Genomic DNA, 24556 nt, shown 5'->3' on the forward strand with positions numbered 1-24556 from the left:
ACTACATTCATAATGGCTAACACTGTACAACACCCTAGTACTAATAACTTGCTTAATTTCATTTAGAGTTGTGGATGGCACAACATACAGTCAGTCATTCTCCAACCCGTTATAGCCTAACACAGGGTCACGGGGTCTGCTGGAGCCAATCCCAGCCAGCACAGGACGCAAGGCAGGAACAAATCCCTGGGCAGGGCGCTTACATACATACATACATACATACATACATATTAGCTTCAAAATAGCACTAATCAGCTTGCATGGATAAAATAATGAATGAATTACACATTAATGCTACCGGACTTGTTATAAAGCACACGATACTTCCACAGTAATAAGGGACAACAAATACCAGACCTCGCAATAAACATATTTGCTTTGGCAAACGGCCGTAGTACGACAGCTTTTTAATATTTTCACACTTTTACTGTAATGAGTGATTCAAGACAGCGGGGTTTTTTAACTTGTTTTAAAACATAAAAATGCACGAGACTAACGATACTTGCACCGAATGATTTCAATAGCCTGCTCGCTCGCACTGGCTGCCACTTGCCGTATAAGGAGGGCTATGTTTGAACTGTTCAATCCAAATCCTTGCTTGTCAATAGGGTCCGTTTTGCTTTCTTCGAACATTAGCTACAAATAACAAATAATATACAAGTACAATTATGATACAATATTTTATGTGGCTAAAATTCTAATTATAAGAAGAAAAGAATTAAACTGAAGAAAGAAATGCCGCAGCATGAAAATATTAGAGAATGAAATTGGCGACAAAGCCCTTCAGTTAAAAACGTCTTGCATTCGCGTGAAACTGACTATTTTCTATACATTACACAATAGAAACTTGTTGTTATCATTGTAATAAGCAATTACCAGCTTTCGGCCACTCGTTGAACTGCTCTTGACATAACACACGTCTACCTACGCGCTCTTTTCTAAACAACCCACTTCCTGCATCGTGAGCATAAGCAATGGGTGTCCTAAAAATGCCTTAACTACATTCAGTAGTAAAAGTCGGAAAAAAAATAAAGTATCGTCATTTATAGGTTTGTTATATAGAAATTATTAATTATATTTGTTTCTTTTTGTAATTTCTGTACAGGCATTGCGCAAACTACCTAAGCAAGGGACTCATGGGGTCCTGTCGGTGGAAAAAGCGCCAAGTCTACCAGTTACTAAGGAGAGGAAAGGCTTGTGATTTTGTTGTTTGGTGGAAGCCGGACTGTTTAACTTTACAAACGAACAGAAATGCAATGGATTACTGCATAAAAATGGTGAGTGGAATTTTGTGTACGAGGTGTGAGTAATGTTTTAGTGAGAAGCTGCCTGTGAATCTGACGGGCCGGTAATGCTGCGTGATTTTATTGTAATGGGAGGAATCACTAGCGGGAGTTATATTATTGGTAAAACCGCATTAAACAAACTGAAACAACGAGAATCTGCTGCGACTTCTTTTTATGCTGTTTATTTCAGTGTGGTACCGGATTCATGTGCAACCTATAGGCTTTTAGCAGCTTTGTAGGTTAATTTCAGGGACTCCCCGCTCGAGTTCCCTGTGGCCGGAGGCGGGGCTTCCGATTGCTGCCTTGCCCGCTCAGTATGTTCGCTGCTCGAGATGTTTGTTGTGGGCTTTGTAACAGGTATGCATATGTCGAGTTAATAAAGTGTTAATGGTGTTGAGCAAAGAGACGGGATCTTGGTTTGAAAAGTACGTACCATAACTGGCAGCACAAAAAAGAATCGAATACGGCGCTTTATGGTATATGCCTGTATTAACCGGTAAATCGGTAATTTGTCACATTTGCTATTATTTCAGATAGACACCTGAATATGTCGAGTCAGAAAATTAGCACTTTCTTTATTAAAGAAACACTTGTGCACTACTGAGATGCGTTTACGCCTCTTTCTGATACATTACTCTGAAAGGTACCATATAAAGTTAATGTAGCTGCGTGATAGTTTTTCAGTGCCCGTCAGAAAAGTTTATTCAAGATGACTTACAAGATGGACGAATTATTTTTGTTTCAACTGGAGCACAGTCTTCATCAATGATGTACGGAGGGATCATGAAGAGAAAGGAAAAAGGCAACCCTGTAATCGGAACTATTTAACCTGCATGCTGTGCTGTGTGTGTATGTATATCAGGTTGTGGAGGGCAGGGTGGCGCAGCTGCGCTGTATATATCAGATTGTGAACGGCAGGGTGGCGCAGTGGTAGCGAGACCGAGATTCATGGCTTGTGTGCACCCTGCGTCCAGCTTGCATGCGCTCCTTGTATTCACGTATGTTTCCTCCCATAGTCCAACGACACGTGTTTATGCAGACTGGCGATGTCAATTTGGTGTGTGATGGAGATGGACTAGCGCCCTGTTCATCTTTTGCCCCTGCCTTGCGTCTTGTGCTTGTTTAGAAAGGCGTAAAATGGTTAAGAAAATGTGTGATTTTTTTTCAAGGTACACTTTTTTGTTACTTTGAAATGTTAAAGAAATAAGCCCTGTCTTCACGGTTTTTCAGAATATACATTTGGAAGCTAACGCCTCCCAATTTATAGTGAGCTACATAGTCCAGCGCTCTTGGGCATCGTGTAGAATCTGCGTCAAGAGGCTAATAAGAGTTTGTGACGGTGTTTCACACAAGCGTTGGTCTTCGAAAAGTGGGCGTTCCTATATGCTAATTTGCACAATTTTTGCTAGGAACGTGTGGGCGTGGCTTTATGCCACTAAAGGGGTGGCCATGGTATCTACCTGAAAGCGGGGCTTAGCCGTATTAAAATCGAGAGTGGCATCCAACTGTCTCTGCAGCAGTGGAGTATTTGCATCATTGTAGAGTGCTAAGAGTGCTATGGCCGTTGCGGGAGCCTGAGCAGGTTTTGCAGGTGAGATGATTGTGCTGCGTTTGTGTGCTAATGGAATTTTCATTGTTCTCATTGTGATGTCATACCTTTTCCTTTCGTTTTCACTTTCGTGCTTGGTCAGATGTCTAGGAGAGAATCGAATTCAATGTTGCTGCACCAAAAAAAATGCTCAGTTTATTTCTAAAGATAAAAAATAAAAGGTATTAAGAGCATCATGTCATTTTAAATATAATCCAATAGCCAAATGCAATTTCTGTCTGAGCTGCTAATTTATTTTGTATATTCACTGATCAACAGTAATTTGAATGAGGTTAGTTTGGTTGTTTCTTCGTTTGTCACCTGTCATTTATTTGTGGATGGCATTAACTTAAAAGACAGTAAATTTGGCATCTAAACGTATAAGAAATATATGTAGTCCCTAATGTATTTCTTCATATATTTATAGGACTGCAAAGTTGAGTTTAACCTAGAAAGTATTTTGGACAAACTTTTTAATAGATATTTCACCATGTTACTTCAAAAATTAAACTTAACATTCCCCCTGAATAAGGGGTTTGGGTAGGAGCTGTGGAGCGGGTTTGCATTTCATGATGTGTTTAACGGTTTAGTTTGGATTTGCCTTGCTCTGTATTGCCATATTTTTATAATAAATATCCAATCATCCAACCATTTCTTTAAACCCGCTTTATATCGAGCACAATGCAGGGACGTTCCTTGGACAGGATACTGGCCCATCATAGAGTAAACACATGCAAGGGCCAGTTTAACATGCTGATCCACCTAATCTGAAGAATTGCTAACTTGCATTTTACCTACACATACACAACTTTCATATGCTAAAAGATCTTTTAAATTGTGTGTGTGTGTGTGTGTGTTCAGCACTGGACTGGCATGCTGTTTTGATTCCTGCCTTTCAGTCATGTGAGTCACCATATGTTGTGTGGTGGTGGTGTTTTGTTTTTTTTTGTGTGTTTTTTTTAATAATAGGTAGATACCATATTCACATAGCCATATTGTCAGATATTCCATGTTTGAGTTTTTAAAGACTAAGTCAGGTTTTCTTTTAATCCTATATATGAAAAATAGTTAAGCAGAATATAAGTTTACAATTGATATTTGTAAAATGTTTCACCTGAAGAGTTCACCTTTCTTTGTAAATGCTTCTGGCAGTTTGTATTGCTTTACTTTTGTATCTTATGAGGTTGTTTTTTCTTCTTTGTGTATTTGTGTTGACATTGTAAATAAAAGGAATATTGACCTATCTGAATGATCCCAGTTAGAGCTACCACTTGGTGTTTATATGCAACTTCTTACAACAGCATTTATTTCTTGAGCACATTTTCATACAAATGATGGAGCTCAAAGTGCTTCATATTATGAAGAAAGAGAAAAAAGACAAAATAAATTAAAAAAATAGAATTAGGGAACACTAACATACAATAAAAGTAAGGTCTGATGGCCAGGGAGGACAGAAAAAACAAAAAAAAAACAACAAGGCCAACATTTTGCCATACATGTTATTTTAATGACCTAACCATCAACTGCTTTGACAAGTAGGAGATAGGCTCTATCACATATAGTTAACACAGCTCTTTTACTCTTCCACCCAGTCACTTTTTCACCACACAATTTAGTCCAATGTAGTTTAATTTGCAAATTTATTGAAAGGATGTCCAAGTATTAATTGAATAATAATCATTTTTTTTCTTCTAAAGGTACAGCTGTGTTCCTGATGCTTCTATATATAGTACCACATGTCCAGAATTGCAAGAGCTGCTAACTAAATTAGAAGTCCACACAATTAACAGAATTTAATATACATTTCTTCCAATTGTAATATTTCCTAAGTACTTATCACCACAGTGTGCATATGATATAAACTGTTTTCCAGTCATTAATGTGAAAAAAATCCAACAATTCTCTTCTGAATGTTTTTAACTAGATTTAAAGTTACATGCGCTAGAGCCAAGCTTGCCTGTCTATTCAGCATTATTCATTCTCTGCTACTGCCCAGCGAATCTTCAAAATTAAATTATGATTGTGCTTTTTAGGATGTGACCAACATTTTTGCTGACAGGTTAGTAGTACTTTACTGATCCCCAAAGAAGTTTCAGTTTCTCCAAGCAATACAGTCATAGCCAAATTTATCGGCACCCCTGGAATTTTCCCAGAAAATGCACCATTTCTCCCAGAAAATGATTGCAATTATAAATGTTTTTGTATATATATGTTTATTTCCTTTATGTGCATTGGAACAGCACAAAAAAACAAAGAAAAAAAGCCAAATTTGACATCATGTCACGCAGAACTCCAAAAACGGGCCGGACAAAATTATTGGAAACATTTCAAAATTGTGGGTAAATTGTTTTATTTCAAGCATATGATGCTCATTTGAACTCACCTGTGGCAAGAAACAGGTGCTGGCAATATAGCAATCACACCTGAAGCCAGCTAAAATGGAGAAAAGTTGACTCAACCTTTCTGTTGTGTGTCTGAATGTGCCACACTAAGCACGGAGGACAGAAAGAAGAGCAGAGAATTGTCTGAGGACTTGAGAACAAAAATTGTGGAAAAATATCAACAATCTCAAGGCTACAAGTCCATCTCCAGAGATCTTCATGTTCCTTTGTCCACTGTGCACAACATAATCAAGAAGTTCACAACACATGGCACTGTAGCTAATCTCCCTGGACATGGATGGAAGAGAAAAATTGATAAAAGACTGCAACAAAGGATAGTCCGAATGGTGGATAAACAACCCCAATCAACGTCAAAACATATTCAAGCTGTCCTGCAAACTCAGGGTGCATCAGTGTCAGCTCGAACTATCCGTCGACATCTGAACGAAATAAAACGCTATGGCAGGAAAAGAGCCAGTAGGACCCCACTGCTGACACAGAAACATAAAAAAGCCAGACTGGAGTTTGCCAAAATGTTCTTGAGGAAGCTAAAATCCTTCTGGGCGAATGTCTTGTGGACAGATGAGACCAAGGTAGAGCTTTTTAGTAAAGTAAAGCTCATCATTCTACTGTTTACAGAAAACTGAATGAGGCCTACGAAGAAAAGAACACAGTACCTACAGTCAAACATGGTGGAGGTTCTAAGTTTTTTTGGGGGTGTTTTGCTGCCTCTGGCACTGGATGCCTTGACTGTGTGCAAGGCATCATGAAATCTGAAGACTACCAAAAGATATTGGGACGCAATGTAGGGCCCAGTGTCAGAAAGCTGGGTCTGCATCAGAGGTCATGGGTGTTCCAGCAGGACAATGACCCCAAACATACCTCTAAAAGCACTCAGAAATGGTTGAAGACAAAGCGCTGGAGAGTTCTTAAGTGGCCAGCAATGAATCCGGATCTAAATCCAAATGAACACTTATGGAGAGATCTCAAAATTGCTGTTGGGAGAAGGCGCCCTTCAAATCTGAGAAACCTTGAGCAGTTTGCAAAAGAAGAGTGGTCAGAAATTCCAGATGAGAGGTGTAACAAGCTTGTTGATGGTTATAGGAAGCGCTTGATTTCTTTTTTCCAAAGGGCGTGCAACCAGATATTAAGTAGAGGGTGCCAATAATTTTGTCCAGCCCAGTTTTTGAGTTTTGTGTGAAATGATGTCAGATTTGGCTTTTTTTCCTGTTTTTTTGTGTTGTTCCAATGCACATAAAGGAAATAAACGTGTATAACAAAACATTTGTAATTGCAACAATTTTCTGGGAGAAATGGTGCATTTTCAAGGAAAATTCCAGGGGTGCCAATAATTTCGGTCATGATTGTAAATAACATAAAACATAATACAAACTAGTATAAAAAGACAAAAGTAAAACTTTCAACGCAAGTAAATGTGAGACTCGGAACTTGTCTATGTCGTATAATATGCTAGAGTGAAGAAAGCCTTTAATTTTGCTATCATTATCATTATGCTCTTTTCTTGTGTTGCTTGCACATGAGAATGTCAGTGCCTGACCTGCACAATCGATGCACCCTTTGAGTTATTGCTGGCTACCAAAGCACAAGGCCAAGAGACTTGCATGTTTCCCGTGACATGAACGTTGACAATTGCTGCCTTGTGAACAGTGTTTAGGGGACTAACGTCCACCTGATTGCAATTACTTTGCCTTTTTGTCACCCAGCTACTTTTGCACCACAGTGGAGCTTTATGTGACAGAATTCACCAGGCATATCACAGTAGTTTGGTTGTACAGTGCTGTATTACGTATCAGTTTTACTGTCGGTGTCTGACAACCAATTGACGCCATCCTCACTATTGCTCAATTTGAGCAATGGGTTACTTTTCGTTTGTCCTACAGCTGCCTTTATGACTTTTCTTTTGCAGTTGTGTTTTGTGTTCGAGGTCCTGCCCCAAGGTTTGGTCCATGTCTCTGACTCACAGTGTGATCCTGAGCAAGTCACCTAAACTGTGTGCTTTTTAATAAACAGTAGTACTATTTCCACTTAAGAGTCACATGTGGTTGTGTTCACTATAGAAATGCACTGTATAAAATACATTTTGTTTGTTATAAATGAAGTCTAAGTGTAAAATAAGTAATGGAATTACAAAATGTATGGTTTCTTATTAAATGAGGGACTGTCTGGCTCAGAGCCATCCCTGTTTGTTCTTTTGCTGAACTCCTGATGATTGAGGAGGAGTACTTTTGCCACACATACAGAGTACAGTGCAATTCTTGCATGCATACTGTATTGAACAATCCTGGAACACACAGCCACAATTCTGCTGCCATGATAAACATTAATGTAATTAATAAGATACTGTATATAACTTTAGTTTTTAAATTGTTTTTAGTAGAAAAAAACAACTGATGTGCTCCTCCATACTGTTCTGCCAGGTTGTTAGAGTGGGAATTATTGTAATTCCCTACTGGCAGGTGCCCCTTCTAATCTTATATCACAGCTCCAGCTTATTCAAAACTCAGCTGCAAGAGTCCTTACTTGAACCAGCAGCAGCGAGCACATCACAGCTATCCTGCTCCATCTTCACTGGCTCCCTGTGTCTTACTGGATTGAATATAAAATCCTACTAATAACCTACAAAGCCTTAAATAACCTCGCGCCAAACTACATCAGTGAGCTTCTCCATCACTATGTACCTGCCTGCCCACTAAGGTCCTCTGATTCTGGCAATCTTGTTGTGCCCTACACTAATCTACACTCTATGGGTGACAGCAGGGCCTTCAGCTGTTTAGCACCCAGACTCTGGAATGACCTACCGAAATTAATCAGGTCAGCTGACTCCATGAATTGTTTTAAAAAAACAACTCAAAACTCATCTGTTCAGGAAGGCTTTTAGCTCTGCTTGACTTTATTACCCTTCTATCAGTTTACTTCTCTGTCAAGATGCTCATGTAACCTGTATGTGCGAGACCATCAATTATATTACCTGGTTTTTTTTTTTCAGAAATTCAGTATTAATCTTCTTTATTTATTTATCTGGTTTGTACAATGCTATATACTGTATACGCTGCCGTCCTTTATTATATTCTGTAAGTGCCTTGAGCATGGGAAAGGCCCTATATAAATAAAATGTAGTAGTATTGTTATTATTATTATTATCCAAAGACTGTAAAGAGTATAAATCAGCCATGGAGCAGCTTTCATATGGTGCAGTAGTCTAATCCAGCTACTGTTAAGGTTGACTTAGATATGTAGGAGAAAAATTAAAATTTGTATTTTTATTAAATAAAAAAGCCATCAGATTTATTTGTAGAATTGTGTCAAGAAATGCTGTAGAGGCTCCTTCATACCTACAGCAATAGGCCTTTATAGTGCCTCACTGGGACTTGCAGTTGTTGTTTTGTTATATTTTTCTATCTATGGTGCTTCAGAAAAAGCTACATTCCTCCCTGAGATGAATATTGATCGGTTTATCTAAAAACCTTAGCATGTATTGTACTCGCCAAAATTAGTTGCATCATCCATTCCCATTTGAATGAAGATTCTCATTTTTGACAGACTGTGCAACTGTGAGCATGTCACTTTTTTAAAAAGAAAATGCATGAAAAAGGGAGTCTTGTAAATTGGCTTAATCTGAATTAACAGTGACTGGAAAATAGTTAACATGTGCAGCATTTATTGATGCTAATAATGGAGAAAGCTATAAAATTCACTACAGTTGTAAAATGTTGCAGAGCTCATATCTCTAAGCCAGTAGTTTAGAAAGTTGCATAATTCATGTTGAATTTCTGTTATTTGTTTACGATACAGTTAGAAAAATTATCACTATTATAAATAGTGGAAGAAATGTCATTACTATATTTGGTAAAAAGTGGTTTCATTTCCAGTAAGTTGTGCAAGTCAGGTTTCAAAGTGATTACACTTCAGTCAAACCTCCATTCTTAAAAGTTCTGCTAGAATTTGACATAAATTAAGTCAGAGAACAGCAGTGATTGTTTCTTCCCACAGTCCTAAGATGTGCAGGTTAGGTGCATTGGTGGTCCTAAATTGTCCCTAGTGTGTGCTTGGTGTGTGTGTGTGCACCCTGCGGTGAGCTGGTGCCCTGCCCGGTGTTTGTTCCTGCCTTGCGCCCTGTGCTGACAGGGATTGGCTCCAGCAGACCCCCATGACCCTGTATTAGGATATAGCGGGTTGGAGACTGACTGACTGACTGACAGCAGTGATTTAAAATTGTTGGTCCGATTTGAAGCTTTAGAAATTCAGTTGTTTGACTTGTTTTCATCGCTCATTACTATACTCTCTAACTTGATCATGTATGAAGTCCATTGGCTCCTAACTACTGTATATACTTTGACCTTTTTATATCTGCAAATTCTCCCTAAAGGCTTGGGAGATTATGCAGATGTGTCCTGGCAAATGAAGAGACAAGCTTTGCATTCTTGGCTAACAGCAACTTGTCCTTGATATTTTCCATTGAAGCACATTTGCTCTGTGCTGATCTGATTTGGGAGTTATGACCTTTCCTAAGGAAAGACAAGCTGCAGATCTTTGGGTACATTTTTTTGTGATCCTTGGAGATTTTCTGAATAAAGGACTTTCCACAGTGCCCTTGGAGTAGTTTTGTTAGGCCTGCCACTTGAAACAGTAGTGAATCTTCCCTGAAGTGTTTCCTGTGGAGATGAGGACTCACTGTGGTTTGGTGGAGTCCCGTAACCTTAGAAATGACGTTGTAGTCCTTTTCCAGACTGAGAGAAGTCAACCGTTTTTCCTGATGTCTTCAGTACCATCCTTTGTGAAACTTTGTGCTTTGGATCTTTGAGCTGACAACTTGAGTCATCGTAAGGGTCAAAGTAAGCAAGACCTCTACTGCGCGGGACGGTGTGTACTCGAGCCAGGCTGCATTCAGTTAGTTGACTCAGAGTATCCCTTCAGCTGGGTTGCTTTAATTAGGGAGCACTGACTTTTTCCAAACTGTTGGATCTTTTTGTTCATTAGATATTAGCTGTTTTAATAAGGTGTATGTTCACTAAGGTGTGCTTTATCTAGTATTAGATATTTGATTGAAGAACTAGGAATTGTTTACTTCAAGTAGACTGTTTATTTAAAATATCCTTACTTTTTCATGTTTTTTATTTGTCACTCAAACACAGATATCAGTTAATACATTGTTGAAATGATTCCAATTTATTTCAATGTCCTGTTTTAAATTAGGCAGTATAAGGTGCTTGCAACTCTGTGAAGCAGAAACTGAACAGAAAAAAGTGCAGAATGCCTGGCCTTATGCAGAGTGATGCCAATGGAGCCTCAAAGGCCAAACCTGTCAAGAACAGATTGTCCCTGAAGTTCTTTCAGAAAAAAGAAACTAAAAGGACGCTTGATCTCTCAGACTCTCAAGAGGAGGAACACAAACCTTCAGAATCAGTTATTGCTGAAAGGTTAGTAGCTGTATTTAGATTTAAAGTAACCCCCATAATATATTACTCTACTCCTTTCTTGACTAATATTTTCCTCTCTGTTCTCTGAAACTGTGAGGTCTGATTACTTCTGGTCAGAAATAACTGCTGTGTGTTTTTTCCACCAACAATGACAAGCAGTGTGTTTACACGTGCTTCATCATGGAAACCTGATTTCTAAAATGCCATGTAAACCTGTATTCCAATTCTAGAAATAGGTTATTAGCTCCTGGGAAACCTGGTTGACAAATAACCTGATTATATGGCCATGTAAACCCTTTACCGGGTTACAGTTAAGGATTGTGCAGTCTGCACATGTCTGTTGCACTCTGTTATCCCATGCATTTAGTTGCTTCACATGTGCTTTCAGCTGCCAGGGGTAAAATCATTCCCAACGTTTCCAAAGGAACATGCTCGGGAAATTGTATTATTCCCTTTCCTGGCTGAAATAATCTGTCCATATATTGCAGAAATAGCTATGTTTATGTTAATGAGCTGAACATACAGAGCTACACTCGGCAGCAGAGTAATGTGCATTTCTTAGTCAGCTTACTTTTTAAGTAACTAGTAATCTAACACAATACTCCTTGAAGTAAAAACTATCTGCATTGTCATCATCTCCGCGGCACTGGGTGTAAGGCTAGAAACACACATTCGTGTCCTTTGTGGGGCTCTGTTGCAGACCTAAGCAGAAAAGAAGGTGATGCATGCAACCTGCTAACGGAAAGCTATAAATAAAGCGGTAATTTGACATTTAAAAAACACAAGAAAATTTACCACAAGGACATTGGTGCATTTTGACAAAGGAAAACACCAGAGAATTACTTGTGCGTGTAAACGTGGATTTTTCAAAAAGAGGTTTCTGCCTTAATCAGGTTGTGTGTGCATGTAAACGCCCTGACTGACAACTGACAGTAACAGAATTCAAACCTCGAATGTTGAGTACAGACTGAGCACAGGATACAGTATGAACTTTTACAATGTAGTGTTATGTTCACATTACAATATTGTAAAAATATTTTGGTACTCTAACCACAAAGCTTACAAGATAAATTGAAACCCCCCAACCCCCCCCCCCCCCCCCCCCCCCCCCCTTTTTTTTAACCCCAAGCTGTAGGTTTGCTGCTGGCTGGAGCCTGTACTAGCAGCATGTTATGAAATATAGAAATGAGCTCTGGATGGGGTGCCATTTTATCACTTACATAATATACAGTAAATGCACCTTTGCTTGCTCATACTGATGCCAGTGTACATTTGCTGCTTAATGTACATATTTTTGTGATGGGAGTAGAAACTTGTTAACAGATGAAAAGCCATACAGCTCATGTAAAACTGCACCCAGGAGATGACTGCGCTGAGAACTGAGCTCACATATCTGTTGCTGTGAGGTGGCCATGCTAACTCCGGAAACCCAGTGCTCCCCTGATTTTGGAATGATTACCTTGGAATTCCTAATGAATCTTGGTAAATGTAAAAGGACTGCTATTTTCCGACTATCTCTTACCATTTTTCCCCGTTTGATTTTTCTCTCTGCAGCTCTGACCAGGTTGTTCCTGCACCGCCTCCCCCAACATCTCCTCATACTTACGAAAAGAGGGAAAATCTTGTTCCTTTTGTTGGACTAAATAACCTTGGAAATACTTGCTATCTTAACAGTATTTTACAGGTATGTGGGTCCTAGTGCACAGTATGTGATGTGCAGTGCTCTGTTTTTAAGTTCCCCACAGCCTTTAGGTAACTGTAATGCCATTATCTTTGACGCAAACAAACATATACATTTTAGTATTTAATTTCGTTTTGAATTGATTTTAAAGGCTTATAAAGTAGACCCAGTGTGCAAAAACTGGTTCAGAGAAAAAAATCCCATTTGGGTTCCTGTATTTCCCTTTTGAGTATTTATGCTTACTGAGCAAATTTGTTACTTACACCTGTACACCTGCTTAGCCATGCAGTTATCTAAACAGCTAATCATGTGGCAGCAATGCAGTGCCTAAAATCGTGCAGCCGCAGGTTAGGAGCTTCAATAAATGTTAACATCAAAGACCAGAATGGGGAAAACGCATGATCACAGTGCTTTTGACGGTGGCATGACTGTTAGTGCCACACAGGCTGGTTTGAGTATTTCTGTGACTGCTGATCTCCTGGGATTTTTACACACAACAGTCTCGAATGGCGCAAATTACATGAAACGTCCAGTAAGCAGCAGTTCCACAGATGGAAAACACTTTGCAGATGAGAGTAGACGGAGGAGAACAACCAGACAAAGTGTCAACAGTAACTCAAATAATCATTCTGTAGTAAGCAGAAAAGCATCTCGTTATGCACAACACATTAAACCTCAAGGTGGATGGGCTACAACAGCAGAAGACCACCACTTCAGGTCTGTCAACTCCTGTCACACAAGAATGGAAAGCTGAGGCTGCAGTGGGCACAGGCTCACCAAAGCTGGACAGCTATAGACTGAAACAATGTAGCCTAGTCTGATGAAACTCCGTTTTTTGAGGCACACATATGGTAGGGTCAGAATTTAACACGAACAGTATGAATCCATGGACACAACCTGCCTTGAGTCAACAGTCCAGGCTCGTGGTGGTGGAGGAATGGTGTACCAATTAATAGCCACTTCAGTGTCACAACCCGTTTGTGTATTGCTGCTGACCATGTGTATCCTTCCTTAGCCTCAATTTTGGCCATCTTCTAATGGCTACTTCCAGCATGATAGGGCACCATTTCACAAAGCAAAAGTTGCCTCAAACTGGTTTCACAAACATGACTACAAGTTTAGTGGCCTTTCTAGACACAGGTCTGAAACCAATAGAACAGGAGATTTACAGCATGAATATGCAACTGACATACCTACTGAACATTCTTGATGTAGTCCTGTCAACATGGGCCACAATCTCAAAGGAGTGATTCCAGCATCTTGTAGAACCCATGCCATGAACAGCTGAAGCTGTTTTCTGAGAGCACAAGGGGGTCCCTACTCAGTTTTAGCACAGTGTACCTAAGAATTTGCTCAATGAGTGGATATTATCGAAGTAACATTTTGTCTTTGGTTTTTCCCTTTAAAAAGGGGAAAAGGCTGCTCCAGAAAAACATTGTGTTTATCAGTATTCACTCTTGCATAATGCGTTAAACATTTGATCAATAATCTGTTATGTTCTCCTAGGTTTTATACTACTGTCCTGGGTTCAAAGCGGGGATTGCTCACTTACATAAACTGTGTACAAGGAAAAGAGAGCGGCAAAAAGATGAGGATAAAGAAAAGGCAAGTAAATACATTGAAAACACCCAGAACGTAAATACTTAAACTAGTTTGTTTTTCATGCGTTTCTATTCATGAACCAATACTTTAATTTTTATTTTTTAAACCCCCACCCTATCTCATCCAATAGGAAATTGTATCGGAAGACACCCCAGCAAGTCTCGAGTTGCTTGTCAATTTTCATAACCTGTTAGTATCCTTGGATCAACTTCAGTCCAGCTTCGTGGTTAATCCAGAAAAATATACTGATGGAGAACTTGCAATTCCACCCAGGAGACTGGTGCACACACTCCGGTAAATCTAATATGATCTAATATGTTAAGTCCATGACTTTTGATGGTGGTGTTTTGTAATTTTTATTACTTATCCTTTGGCTGATGCCTTTATCCAAGGCAACTTCTAATATTTGAGATACAATTTGTTGCATTTTATTTTCTCTTTTCCCATTTGGTCTTGCTCACGGTCACACAGTCCATGGCAGTGTAAGTAGCTGGATTTGAGCCCACAACCTCGCGGTTTTTTTTGTTTTAATAATGGAATAATCAAGGCTGCCATATCATAATAAAATACAATAAAGCAACATTTTCAAGGGAAAATTGTTCGAAAGAAAGTATGCCACATATATTCCCTATCAGTATTACTGGTGTAAGGAGGCATCTGTGTAACTGAAATGGAAGCTGCTAAAAGGGTACTTGTTAATATCTTTGTGTCCATCAAATTACAGAATATGATAAAAAGAAATGATCCTAAAGATGAGACAAATTTGAATTGTCTTTTACTATACATGTGGTCAAATTGTTACCCTTTTAATGTTTCCTCCATGTTGAATTTTCATTATATTTAAATCTTTTATTTTTAGGCAGCTCAATCCAATGTATGAAGGATATCTGCAACATGATGCACAAGAGGTGCTTCAGTGCATGCTGGGATATATCCAGGAAGCCTGTGATGCTTTAAAAGCAGAATACAAGGTTGCTGAAAAATCTACAGATAACTGTGACTCTCCAGTGGCATCCGGTGTAGTTAATGAAGCAGGTGAATGCAGCGTGTTACCAAAAAGCATCAAAACTGAGGAAGATGATGTACAAGAAAATGGCAATAGATGTGGTGGGGATTCCCCTGCCGAAGGAAAAGGCAACGGAAAGCGAAAAAACGAGTCAGATATTGGAAATCCTAAAAAGAAATCAAAATCTCATAAAATGCAGAAGTTGCCAGTAGACAATAAGCACTTCACGAGATCAAAAAGGAAATCCCTCAATGAAAATATGGAGGAGAATGAAAGTGAATCTGACGGAAATGGTGAAAATGCATCAGCAAAGCCTGCCAAGAAAACCAAGCGGCCTAAATTGGGGTGGCTAAAGACCTCCAGCAAGCAGCCCACTATTTTCTCCAGGTTCCGTAGTGTGGGAAAGTTAACGACAAATAATGGGAATAAACCACAAGAGAAGGAAGTCACGCAGAAAGAGGCTTCGCCAGAAATGGCAGCTACAGATACAGAAAATACCAAGAAACTGAGCTCTTTACCTGATTCAGCTGCTAAGTCGGAAGAAAAAAAACCAAGTGAAGGTGAGCAACATCAAGGCATTTTGGGAATGCAAAATTTTTATTTTTTTTTTTTTTGTTTCTCATTGCCTCTTGCAAGTATTTTGAGAAATGCAGGAAATGCACCTCGCATTCTCCTTTCCAAAATGTACAGCTGACATTTAGGACGCGGTGCCCGACTTTACAGCTTGTCATGCTGTGTCGGCTGCACAAACTCCCAATGCCCAGATTTATAATTGTAATTAGCAAAAGCAACCTACGTGATGTATGCTTGAAATCCTGCAGACATATCAACAACATGTGTTAATATTATTGCACATTTTAGTGCTGAAGTGTGTTTACTGTAGGTGAAAGTACTTTACAAATCATGAACGAAAAATTAAGGTTATAAATGTGGTAGAAACGGAAAATTGTTAAGACTTGAGATTGGAGTTTGTTTTTACTTTTTTAGTTTAAAGGAAGTTACTGTTGGTCCATTCTGTGATGCCAGGAAGACATCTAATCCGAGATTAGCTCTGTGTCATCCGCATACTTTATACTGTGTTTAAAATCCTTATTTCTGTACAATTAACAGCGGCCCTTTATATTAAACTATTTCTATTTTGAATTCTTTAACCTCCTTAGTGTTTACTCCTGGAAAAACCAACCAAAATGTTGAATTTATTTCAACAAGAAAAAATGTTATGTAACAGAAATGCATAAAAACTAAAATGCCATCATAAATACAGGAGAAAAGTCTTGAGTGTCCACTGCTGTACTGATGCAGAATTGGTATATGTCCTTCGTGTGACATGTTTGGAAACTGTCACCAACACACTGCCCAGCGTTGTCATCATCACAGTACAAGTGTTTCTGTGTGCAGTTTTATTTTTTTTCTTATTCTTGCGTGTGATAAGGTAGAATGTCGGTGTTCAGTTCGCACGATGGATGCACCCCTTGTGTTATTGTAGGCTACAACAGCACAATGCTAGGTGACTTTCACATTTACCCTGACACCGTCATTGACAGTTGCTGAATTGTAAACTGCGCTGGGTATAACGCTTTGTTGTTCTTTTTACTTGATCTTAATAGTTTTGCCACAAAGCAACCAGCACCATGGCGAATGTTCAGGCCGTCGAATTCACCTGGCATATCACGGCAGTTTGGTCATACAGTGCCATTGTATGTGTCAAGTTTTACTATCTGTGTGAATTTGTCATCACTGTCATTAATGGTTCAGTTTCACTTTGTTCTAAAACTGACTATACACCTTCTCATTTACACACCATTGTGTTTTGTTTGAATATTGAGGAGTTAGAGTTGCAAAATGCATGAACGAGTGATGACTTGCTGTGCTACAATGCTCAAGGTGAAGTCAAAATATTAGAAATCAACGTAGACCTCCGGATTAACGTTTACAGAGTGCTGTGCAGTGCTGTAGTTAAGAGCAGTGCTAATGTTTATGATGCCCCATCTATTGGGATGACAAATGCAATGCATTTTATTACTAAAATATGTCATAATTATAATAATGAGTCACAATTATGACTTGGGCGCCGCCACGGGTGCCAGCTATTCCAGCAGCTCTGTGTATGACTTTATTTGAGAATTGCCCCTTGGGATTAATAAAGTATCTATCTATCTAAAAATATTTGTGATGGTGCCATCCTTTGGAATGACTGAGCCACAGCAACCAGACAATCACACTTGTGCTTTTAAGTTGTTGGTTGGTTTTTTGTTTTGTTTTTTTGGCAGCATTTTGTTGTTTCATCCACTAGATGGCAACAGAATTCCATCCTGAGAGTTCTTCAGGCTTTATGTTGTAAAGCGCAGCATTAAACATCACCCGAGTCTCATTCGGGTTTAACTATAATGTGTCTTTATGTGAAAGACATGGTGTGTTCAGGTGCAGTTGTGGACATTGAGGCCTCACTGCCGTCCAGATTTATCAAGTGCTTGGCATTTTACTATACAGACAACACTTTAAGACCCTTTCAAAATTATTATTTTTTTTATATAAAAATGAAAATACTTCATATCATCTATACATCGCTTTTAACCCAGAAAATGTCCATTCTCCTCACAAAAAAGTCTGATTCTTATACCTGCAAATTTGATTTTCTGCATGTGAACATGGGAGATCATGTAGACTCCGTACAGGGAAACTTCCAGGACAACAACCCTGACCTCCGTGTTGTGGGACAGTAGCGCTACCACCAAGCCACAGTATTGGTCATTGCAGAGTAATAAGAACAATGGTAAATATTGTGAGGCCACTTCGACTCGATATCAGTTTAGTGTTTAAAATTACAGATATTTTCCAAAATGCAATTTAAGGGAAAAAAAAAACTGTTAATGCACTTGAACCTTTTTATTTAAGTAACAGAAGTACAAAGAAAAGATTTTCAATGTTTTCTCTGATGTGACGAATTGTATTCTGTAAACATAAATACATTTGAATTTTGATGCCTGTTAACACATTCAGTCATAGTTGGGACAGTGGCTCGTCTACCGCTGGCTTACGTTGCCTTCTTAATCGTTTGGAAATGGATTAAATTCAGTTGTTACAGTTTTGCCCATTCTTGCTCAACACAAGACTTGAGCTGCTCAGCAGTCCATGGCTGCCGTTGTCTGATTCTCCTCTTTATGGTGCGCCACACGTTATCAGTAGCAGACACCACAGTCAAGCACACACACTCTGTGTTGGCAAAGCTGGCATTTCTGCATAGAACAGAAGTATGGCTTCCTCCTTGTGTAAAAGAGTTTGAGGTTGCATTTCTGGATGCAGGAGTGGACTGTGTCAAGTGCCAACGGTTTTCTAAAGTGCTCACGAGGCCAAATGGCTCCATGTAGCACATTGTCATGTAGTGCTGCCTGAGGGCTCAAAAAGGTCACCCACCTTCAGCAGTGGGTTCTGACTTTGCCCTTCACACCCCGAGATTTCTCAGGACTCCCTTAATCTTTTTCACAATTTAATGTTCAGTAGATGGTGAAAGCTGTAAATTCTTTTGCAATCTTGCCTTGAGAAATGAACTGACTTGGCGACTGTTTCACAAAGTTTGTGGTCCTTCCTTTACTTGTGAAGGCTGAGCCTTTGATGGATACTCCTATTCTATTTGGTCATAACACCCCCCCCCCTTACTGTGGGATCTGGATACTATTTAATTTAACCATTTCAGTCATCTTTTGTCCCGACTTTGACTCTGTTCCAGATGTGAAATTCTAAATATGATTACGCTGGTCAGTGAAAACGTTAAGTCTTTTCATTGTACTTTTGTCAGTTTAATAAAGGATCGAGCGATTTAAGAAACCCCACTTTATTTTAGAAAATATCCCAACTTTCCTGGAAATGGGGTTTTTACACTTCACAAGAGGGTCTCCTCTTTCACTGTGGATATGAATGTCTCCTTTTATTAACACTTAACTGATTTGTAACACGGGCGGCACGGTGGCGTAGTGGGTAGCGCTGCTGCCTCGCAGTTGGGACACCTGGGGACCTGGGTTCGATTCCCGGGTCCTCCCTGCGTGGAGTTTGCATGTTCTCCCCGTGTCTGCGTGGGTTTCCTCCGGGTGCTCCGGTTTCCTCCCACAGTCCAAAGACGTGCAGGTTAGGTGGATTGGCGATTCTAAATTGGCCCTAGTGTGTGCTTGGTGTGTGGGTGTGTTTGTGTGTGTGTCATGCGGTGGGTTGGCACCCTGCCCAGGATTGGTTCCTGCCTTGTGCCCTGTGTTGGCTGGGATTGGCTCCAGCAGACCCCCGTGACCCTGTGTTCGGATTCAGCGGGTTGGAAAATGGATGGATGGATGGATGATTTGTAACACACTGAATAAGACTCAAGTCATTCAAGGGTCTGAGCAGTACATCCCATATGCATATCACGTCTGCCCTTTGTGATCAAAAGAGCCCAGGATGAAGAAGGCCTCACTACTTTATTTTTTAATTTTATATTATTGTATACTTTATTAATCCCGAAGGAAATTACTTTTCGCATACCCCTTGGGGTCAGCGCCCATGGAGCAATTACAGGTTAAGGGCCTTGCTCAAGGGCCCAGCAGAGTAGCATCTCTTTTGGCAGTGACAGGGATTCGAACCGTCAACCTTTGGGATACCAGCGCAGATCCTTAGCCTCGGAGCCACCACTCCACCCCAACAGTAGTCATTTTTGACACATTTTGAAAAATCTTTGGCTCGTCGTTCAGATGAAGGTTTGTTGTGCCAAGGTGATGCAATAATACCCTGCAGCTGGCACAGTTCAGGGGAAGAGTGGCATGGGGGAAACAAACCTAATCAGGCAGCCAGCCGCTCCTGTTCCTCTTAAGCAGATTGTTGATAATGAAAATGGCCATTCTGTCCCCCTCGGTATATTTGATTTTGGGGCTGCTGTCTGCCTTTCCCAGATGTCTTTTTTTCCCCTCATCTCCTTAGAGTTGAGGCTGGGTATCTGTCAGAAAATGGGGCCTGCTAAAGCTTATTGAGACATTCCTAGTGTGATTTTTATTTTTTTTTTGAGCTATACAAGAAAGAGGTTGTTGTTTTAGAAGGAGATCCGCTTGTGCTGTGTGTGGTGCTGATAAGATGGCGCAGAGACGTCGCACAACAGAAATGTTAACCCGCTCTATAAAATGGTGATCCAAGTAACTATACAGGCCAGTAGGCTTAACGTGCATCACAGGTGAATTAATGCAAGAAATTAGAGGAAAGCTTGAGCAGCACGTGTCTAAAACAGGAGCAGTGTTAAGTCAAGATGGGGGGGGGGGGGTTCCATGTTTCAACAATACACTGCAAATCTATGAGGAAGCAACAAATGGCCACAACCAGAGTGGTTCGTATGAGATTATGTATCTTGATTTTAAAAATGCTTTTATTAAGGTCCCACCTGAAATGTTGGGAAAAGTGGGAAATCAAGGCATGCTGGGTAGGTAGGTACAAAGCTGACTCAAACACAGGAAACCAAAGGGGTTAGGGTGAGAGGAACTGCATGAGAAACGGGTGATGTTAAGAGTGGCACCCCTCGGGGCTCACTGCTGTTGTTTAGTGTTCTGCACAAGAATACAATCAATGAGCTCATGAAGTTTGAGGACGATAGTAAAGCAGGCAGATGTGCAGCTAATTGAGAATATGATGAGCTGTTATAGAGGAACTTGGACAGCAGACAGGAGTGGGCAGATTTGTGAACAATAAAATGTTAGTAAATTACATGGAGGAAGTAAAAATGTGGTTTGAACACACAATGTGGGAGGTCTGAAAATCAAAAGTTTATGAGAAGGACTTAGGAGTCCCAGTGAACTCTAAGCTATTGACTTCCAGTGTTCAGAAGCCATTAAGGAGGCTAACAGACTGTCAGGTTATATAGCGCCTTGATGTGTGGAGTACAAGTCACAGGAGGTTCTGCTCAAGCTTTATAACACACTGGTGAGGCCTCATCTGGAGTCCTGTCTGCAGTTTTGGTCTCCAGGCCACAAAAAGGACATAGCAGCACTAGAGAAGGTCCAGAGAAGAGCGACTAGGCTGATTCAGGGCTACAGGGGATGAGTTATGAGGAAAGATTAAAAGAGCTGAGCCTTTATAGTTTAAGCAAAAGAAGATGAAGAGGTGACCTGACTGAAGTGTTTAAAATTCTGAAGGGAATTAGTCCAGTGTATCGAGACGGTGACTTTAAAGTGAGTTCATCAAGAACACAGGGACACAGTTGGAAACTTAAGGGTAAGTTTTGCACAAATATTAGAAAGTTTTTGATACAGAGATCCACAGCCACTGGGAATAAGAGACCAGGTAGGTGCACAGCAGGACTTTAGGGGGTCTTTAAAACTTGCCTTGATATTATCTCAGTAAATGAAATGATCAAGTTTTTGGGCTGAATGGTCTGTCCTTGTTACAATTCTGAATCGCTAGTTGGAGGCACTCAGATCATTCAAGGCCAGGATCCTGAGCCTGTGCATTTATTAATGAGGCCGCTTACGAATGACAAGCACCCTGTCCAGATGCCCCCAGGAATTCTAAACGCCATGTCTCTGAGGTGGACTACACTTGCAGCTTCGTACCTGACCGTTTAAGTCGGCAGATCCTCCCTGAGGTCAGACACTGAATTGATGTTTTGTTTTCTTGTCTCTCTCTTGTAGAGGAGCTCCATTTTAATCTGCTGCAGAGGTTATTTCAGGGCCAGCTGGTCCTCCGGACGCGGTGCTTGGAGTGCGAGTGCTACACTGAACGCAGAGAGGACTTCCAAGACATCAGCGTCCCAGTGCAGGAGAACGAGTCGCACACAGTCCAGGACATTTCTGAAAGTGGGTAGCTGAACGTGGCGCCGTTTTATGCAGTATTGCCGTTTTATTGGTCTTCGTTGGTTGACGGGGGGTCTCTCTCGCTTTATTTTAGTTTCTCCTGATCCCAAGATGGAATTAAAGACCCTCAAATGGGCCATCTCACAATTTGCATCTGTGGAAAGGATCGTTGGGGAAGACAAGTATTTTTGTGAGACCTGCCACCACTACACGGAAGCTGAACGAAGCCTTCTGTTTGACAAGACGCCCGAAATCGTAACCATTCATCTCAAGTGCTTTGCTGCCAACACCTCTGAGTACGTCCACAAAGCTCATGAGTTTGGGGGGGCGCTTAGCTTATGAGCCTCGTCTCATTTACTGTCATTGAGTTGCAGCCAATAAAATTATTAGAATTTTTAATACCATATATCATTATAACACGCTCTTCACTGTGGTGTGGCAGAGAATTTGCTCTAATCCGGTCATTTAGGGGTTTCACGTAGAGGGGAGATGGAGACCACTGTAATTTATACAGATCTTGGTGCTGTAGCCCCATTAAGGCTCTGACTTTTCAGCTACGCTAACGCCCAGTTCTTCATGTAAACGTGATGCTCACTCTGCCTTCTGTCTCCTGCAGGTTTGATCCTTACGCTGGCCTGTCCAAAGTGAACACTCCATTGCAGACCCCACTACTACTGTCCCTGGACGAGTGGTGCACAAAGCCATCGAAACAGCACTATGAACTGTTTGCTGTTGTGATGCACAGCGGAGTCACCATCAGCAGCGGTCACTACACAACGTACGTCAAAATGATGGACCTGCAGAACCTTACCAAGGATAACGAAGGCTCTGTCAGGCTGGAGCCGCTGGACGAGAGGGAGGCAAGATCATTTGACCCTCAGGACTACGATGATGGAGAGGTCTCGTTCAGCACAAACAGCAACTCCCACAACACCTCGAGCAAAGGCAACGCTAAGAAGTCATCTGACAGCATTGGACTGCTGGGTGGCCAGAGAAGCATCTCCAGCTTTGAAATGGGTGGCACCAAAGTGGTCAACCCTGAGAAGCAAATGGGAGTAACGACCGAAGCCGAACACGTGGGACAGAACGTTACTAATGGACTTGTGGACGACGCATCAGAGTCGAATAAAGAAGACGTCACTGCACACACAAGCAGCACTCCTGCCGACTGCGCCGAGCGGCCATCTCACTGCAGTCTTACGGATTACGAGGGCAGATGGTTGCTGTTTGACGACTCTGAGGTAAGACTTGTTGAGGAGGGGGAATTTCTAAGTTCATGCTCCCCCATCTCCAACTCGACATCCACACCGTATCTCCTCTTCTACAAGAAGAGCTCGCCGTGTTGAGTGCCACCTGCTGCTCGTTCTTGTGTTTGAACTCCTCTTTTCTGTACAGCACCTTGGCACTTAACCCGTGCAATTTACTCAAATCTTTACTATTCATGTAGTAAAATAAAAAAAGTAAGCTAATTCAAAATTAAACTCCTCACGTGCACTATCATAGCCTGCTTCTGGTTTAATGTACAGTTCAGTGCATTTTTATTGTATAAAATGAATTTATTTTTTGATGATATTAGAATGATTGTGTAAGGACAAAATTTAATACCCAAGTTCCATATAATAAATTTATTTTGCCTCTTTATGCTTTTAATTGCTTCGGCCTTTTCTTTGGTGCTTTTCATAACAAGGGCCGAGCCATCAAAGTGCCGTACAGAAGAAAAACACAACACCGTTGGAGCAACTCACCCCAAAATGACACCCCCAGTGTTACTGACCCCATGCACTTTAGCAATGGCAGAGGAAAATTGTGGGCAGCATAAACAACAAAGCTTCTTCTAGAATTTGGCTCTCTGGGGACGAACGCTGAACAGCAGCAGACGTCAAAAACGTCCATGAAAATAATTGGTGCGTTCCTCGTCTCATGGAATCCACAGCAGGGCCGTAAGGACGCCATTGGGTCCTCATTAACCTCCACCCGTCACTCGCTAGGTGGCCGTTTCACTCTCCGCTGTGGTTTATGCGTCTTCTGCACGTCACTTTGCCGCTCTGCGTTTTGCTCGTTTTTAATTGTTAAGTTTGTCTACAGCACTGCTGTTTTCTGCTCACTGGATGTCCCAACTTGGCGAGTGCCCTCGACGTAACATCGATGTGACATTGTGCTCCTGGGCCTCTTTCTTGTCACTCTTGAACCTGAGAGTTCTGATTTCCAGTTGTTTTTATGTTCCACCGGCTTTAATATCAACACTTTAAAAAGCATTTTCTGTGTCGGGAAAGCCACCTGAACCAACAGGTGTCCTTAGGAGGCTGCTGGCTTGACACATTTTTGTTTTTAGGAATCGAGCATTAAGCTTACATGCATTTATATTTTTGTAAAGGGGGATAAGAATTCCCTGTTAGTTTAATCTTGTGTGCTATTCTTTGACCACCGGCGCCCCGCTCTGAAACTTCACAAATCAGGCCGCTCCACGCACATGATCTGCTGCATCTTCCACAGGCCAGGTGCATCCTGTTTCCCCTGATCATCCTTGAGATGTTTCTGCAGCTTCATTGGAGTCCACCTGTGGTAAATTCAGTTAACTGGACATGATTTGGAAAGGCACACACCTGTCTATATAAGGTCCCACCGTTGACAGTTCATGTCAGAACACAAACCAAGCATGAAGTCAAAGGAATTGTCTGTAGACCTCCGAGACAGGATTGTCTCGAGGCACAAATCTGGGGAAGGTTACAGAAAAATTTCTGCTGCTTTGAAGGTCCCAATGAGCACAATGGCCTCCA

At 40.8% G+C, this 24556-nt stretch overlaps 1 protein-coding gene across 1 annotated transcript; it reads left to right on the plus strand.

Annotated features, from left to right (window-relative positions):
- The first annotated feature begins 1144 nt into the window (after positions 1-1144).
- usp1 (ubiquitin specific peptidase 1) lies at positions 1145-23420 on the plus strand. Its single transcript, XM_028810925.2, has 9 exons — positions 1145-1277; positions 10470-10693; positions 12248-12377; positions 13881-13979; positions 14107-14270; positions 14836-15542; positions 21618-21782; positions 21874-22075; positions 22396-23420. Exons 2-9 carry the CDS (start codon positions 10527-10529, stop codon positions 23123-23125), a joined length of 2364 nt encoding a protein of 787 aa, XP_028666758.1. The 5' UTR covers positions 1145-1277; positions 10470-10526; the 3' UTR covers positions 23126-23420.
- Positions 23421-24556: the final 1136 nt, after the last annotated feature.

The sequence above is a fragment of the Erpetoichthys calabaricus genome, chromosome 10, assembly GCF_900747795.2.
Source record: "Erpetoichthys calabaricus chromosome 10, fErpCal1.3, whole genome shotgun sequence".
Lineage (NCBI taxonomy): Eukaryota > Metazoa > Chordata > Cladistia > Polypteriformes > Polypteridae > Erpetoichthys > Erpetoichthys calabaricus.